The 3,811-nt window shown below is 43.9% G+C and overlaps 1 protein-coding gene across 1 annotated transcript in view; it reads left to right on the top strand.

Annotated features, from left to right (window-relative positions):
- Positions 1-2,868, top strand: part of LOC106001922 (CLOCK-interacting pacemaker-like) — a gene marked incomplete at its 3' end in the record, with an annotated part of 6,316 nt that extends 3,448 nt beyond the window's left edge. Inside the window, exon 2 of the mRNA XM_013036861.1 lies at positions 2,686-2,868. Coding sequence (XP_012892315.1) covers positions 2,686-2,868 — 183 coding nt within the window. The remainder of the gene's footprint in view (positions 1-2,685) is intronic.
- Positions 2,869-3,811: the final 943 nt, after the last annotated feature.

Raw genomic sequence — 3,811 nt, 5'->3', positions numbered from 1 at the left:
GAACTCTGGGCCTGGGCGCTGTCCCTCAGCTCTTCAGCTCAAGGCTAGTGCTCTACCACTTGAGCCACAGTGCCACTTCTGGCTTTTTTCTTTTTTGCTTATGTGGTGCTGAGGAATTGAACCCAGGGCCTCACGCATGCAAGGCAAGTGCTCTACCACTGAGCCACCTTCCCAGCCCTAGATTTCTTCATTGTCCTTTTTTCTTTGTAATTAACTAGCAATTTGTGGGATGATACTTTGAGACTACCCTGTTCCTAACAACTTTTTGTTGAGTGAGGGTCTTACCCTGTAGCCGGGGCTAGTCTGAAATTTGCTTTCTCTCCCAAATACAAGATTAAGAGCATGCATCACCTGGCCTAACTCTCAACAATTTTTTGAGCAGTGGTTTTAGCATCTATTATTGGTCTTTGTTGTTGTTGTTAACTAGGGTATGAGTAGGGTTAAGTTAGGGTTAGGGTTAGCAAATGGGTTAGATATTAATGATGTCCTTTCTTGAGTCAGTTACTGCACTAATAGTTTTTGTTTTTGTGCTATTCCTGGGGCTTGAACTTGCTGTCTCTTAGTTTTTTTCACTCAAGGCTGACACTCTGGCACATGAACACATCTCTATTCCTTTTTTTTTTTTTTTGGTCAGTCTTGGGCTTGCACCTAGGGCCTGGGCACTGTCTCTGAGCTCTTTGTGCTCAAGGCTAGCGCTCTATCACTTTGAGCCACACCTCCACTTGTGGTTTTCAGGTTAATTGGCAACAAAGAGTCTCACAGACTTTCCTGTCCTGGCTGGCTTTGAACTGATTCTTAGATCTCAGCCTCTTGAGTAGCTAGGATTATAGTTGTGAGCTACAGATGCCCCAATTTGCTTTTTTTTTTTTTTAAAGAGTATCTTACTGAGCAGCCAAAACTGGCCTTAAACTTGTGATTCTCCAGTCACAGCCTCTCAAGTACTGAGATTACAGGCATGTACCCCATCATATCTGGCTCTCTTCTCTGAGATTCTTGCTGAGCATTTTGTCCCAGACTCTTCAATATCAAGATACAGCAGTCTTTTGGCTACTCCAGCAGGTATCTGACCACAACCTTTTGGCATAGAGTTTACATAGGGTGCCCTTATTTGCTTTGATTTGGAGAACATCTTGTAACTGATTGTGTAGGATCTCCACTAGGCATATTCACATGCTCAACAAATGAGCTGCTGAACAGAACAAAGAGAGAGAAAAGAGAAAAACTTCAGCTTCGACAAATTTGCCAGGATTGTACAATATTAAAAGTTCAGGAGGATGCTATTTTTATTAGCATATATTAGCTATTTAAGGGAGGATTTTTACTGTGACATTTGCACACATATATTCCAGTCAGTCCTCCCCCATTGCTCTCCTTTCACCTCCTCCCCCTTTCCTAATGCAGTGGCGGCAGGTTTATTGTTCAGTTTTCACACTTAGTGACGATCTGTTTTGACCATATTTATCTTCTTCACCATTGTTAGCCCCTCACCCCAATAGATCCTATTTCTCTTTGCCCTCCTTTCCAACCCACTATTGATCAACAACTTGCATTGAAGCTCTTTCTGCTGTTTTCTTTTTCGTTTTTGTGCTGGTCCATGGGGCTTAAACTCAGAGCCTCAACTCTGTCCCTGAGCTTCTATTGCTCCAGGCTAGTGCTTTACCACGTAAGCCACTGTTCTACTTCTAGCTTTTTCTGAGTAGTTTATTGGAGATAAGAGTCTCACAGACTTTCCTGCCTGAGCTGGCTTCGTACTGTGATCCCCAAGTCTCAGCCTCCTGAGTAGCTAGGATTACAGGCGAGAGATACCAGCACCTGGCTTCTGCTGTTTTCATTCATAGTTACTGTGTATTTCAAAGCCCCTCACCCTGTTTCTTTTTTTTTTTGGTCCGGTCGTGGGGCCTGAACTCTGGGCCTGGGCGCTGTGCCTCAGCTCGTCAGCTCAAGGCTAGCGCTCTACCACTTGAGCCACGGCGCCACTTCCGTCTTTTTTCTTATGTGATGCTGAGGAATTGAACCCAGGGCCTCAGGCATGCAAGGCAAGCACTCTACCACTGAGCCACCTTCCCAGCCCCCCCCCACCCTCTTTCTTTTTCCCTTTCCCCTCTCCCTTCTCCTCCTAAGTAGTCCCTTAGACTCTTGTTTTATATCTATCTGAATAAATTATTATGTATGTATACAAGTATGTATATGTATGTTCACTTTGATGCTATTTTAACTTCAGCATGGTTGAAAGTTTTGACATTTGCAGGCTGGTTTTATTTTTGTTATTCTAATTATATCATGTCCATAGCCTCTAAAGGTCTTAATCCTGTCTGGGGCCCCACGCTCTCTTTCCTTCTCAGCAATAGATTCTTGAAAGTAATGAACTCACTTTAAAGCCTTCAACTTGTTTCTCTTACAGACTAGTGATGATTACTTTGACATGAACCCTGACTGATATAGGTTTTGTCTGTAAGAGATTTATAAAGGAAGTCAAGCTGAGAAGTGAGGCTTAATCTTTTAGAGTGTGGGGGGGAATTATGGATCCCATTGAAAATCCAAAGAAAGTTAAACACCTCAGAGCATTCACAAAAACACATATCACAGAAGTTCTTTCTATTTCAAGGGGTCCATGGTTCTTTAGGAGCTGAATTAAGAGTCCTTAGCCTATAGCCCAAGTAAACTGACCATTCTTTTGTCCACCAGATGGGAGCTCAGAATGTCTGAGCTCTGCAGAGCAGATGGAGTCCGAGGACATGCTGAGCGCCTTGGGCTGGGGCAGAGAAGACAGGATGAGGCAGAGCTCCAGTGCTGCAAACAGTGCCTTCCCTACGCTGTCACCCATGGTTGTCATGAAGAATGTGCTGGTCAAGCAGGTGAGGAGGACCAGTGTGGCCCAAAGTCTCTGCAGACTAAAGTTTCTGAGTTTCTGTATACAAACTCTTCTGTGCTACCAAGGAGAGATTTCAAAGCAGACAAGAGAAACACACTGATGTGTACTTTCTGTCCTGGGGAAAGGGTGTTAACCATTCAACTACAGAGTAGTAAGAGGTCTGCCTACATGTGGCTCAGTGGTAGAGTACTTTCCTAGCATGTTCATGGGCCTGAGATCAGTCCCCATAACTACCACCACTACCACCACCACACCACCCAAAAAAATGGTGGTGGTATGGGTGACTAAACTCAGGGCCTAGTACTTTTCTGTGGAGCTAAACCCCCAAGCCTATATTCTCATTTTTGAGATACCATTTTATTTTTATATTTATATAAAGTTATCTTCATATAATTTGTTCAAGGGAGCCCTAAAATCTTTAATTATATATAAACAGAACCCAACCACAAACTTTATTTTGTGTGTGTCCATTGTGGCACTTGAACTCAGAGCCTGGGCACTGTCTCTGAACTTTTGTTCTCAAGGCTAGTGCTCTACCACTTTGAGCCATAACTCTACTTATGGACTTTCCAGCCCAGGCTGGCTTCAAACCACAGTCCTCAGGTATCAGACTCCAGAGTAGTTAGCATTACAGTCAGGAGCCACCAATGCCCAGCAAAAGAATTTCTTGCTTAATTTGAATTTGGATCAAAATGGTAGATATCTAGCCTTGAGCAAAAGAGTTCAGGGACAGCCTCCAGGCCCCAAGTTCAAGTCTCAAGACTGAGAAAAAAAAATCCAGGGGCTGGTAATGTGGCCTAGTGGTAGAGTGTTTGCTGCATGAGGCCCTGGGTTCCATTCCTCAGTACCACATAAACAGAAAAAGCCAGAAGTGGTGCTGTGGCTCAAGTGGTAGAGTGCTAACCTTGAACAAAAGAAGCTCAGGGACAGTGCCTAGGC

Source organism: Dipodomys ordii, unplaced genomic scaffold (assembly GCF_000151885.1).
Source record: "Dipodomys ordii isolate 6190 unplaced genomic scaffold, Dord_2.0 Scaffold855, whole genome shotgun sequence".
Classification (NCBI taxonomy): Eukaryota; Metazoa; Chordata; class Mammalia; order Rodentia; family Heteromyidae; genus Dipodomys; species Dipodomys ordii.
Note: the sequence above shows the minus strand (reverse complement) of the source record. Positions and strands in the feature narration are given on the sequence as shown.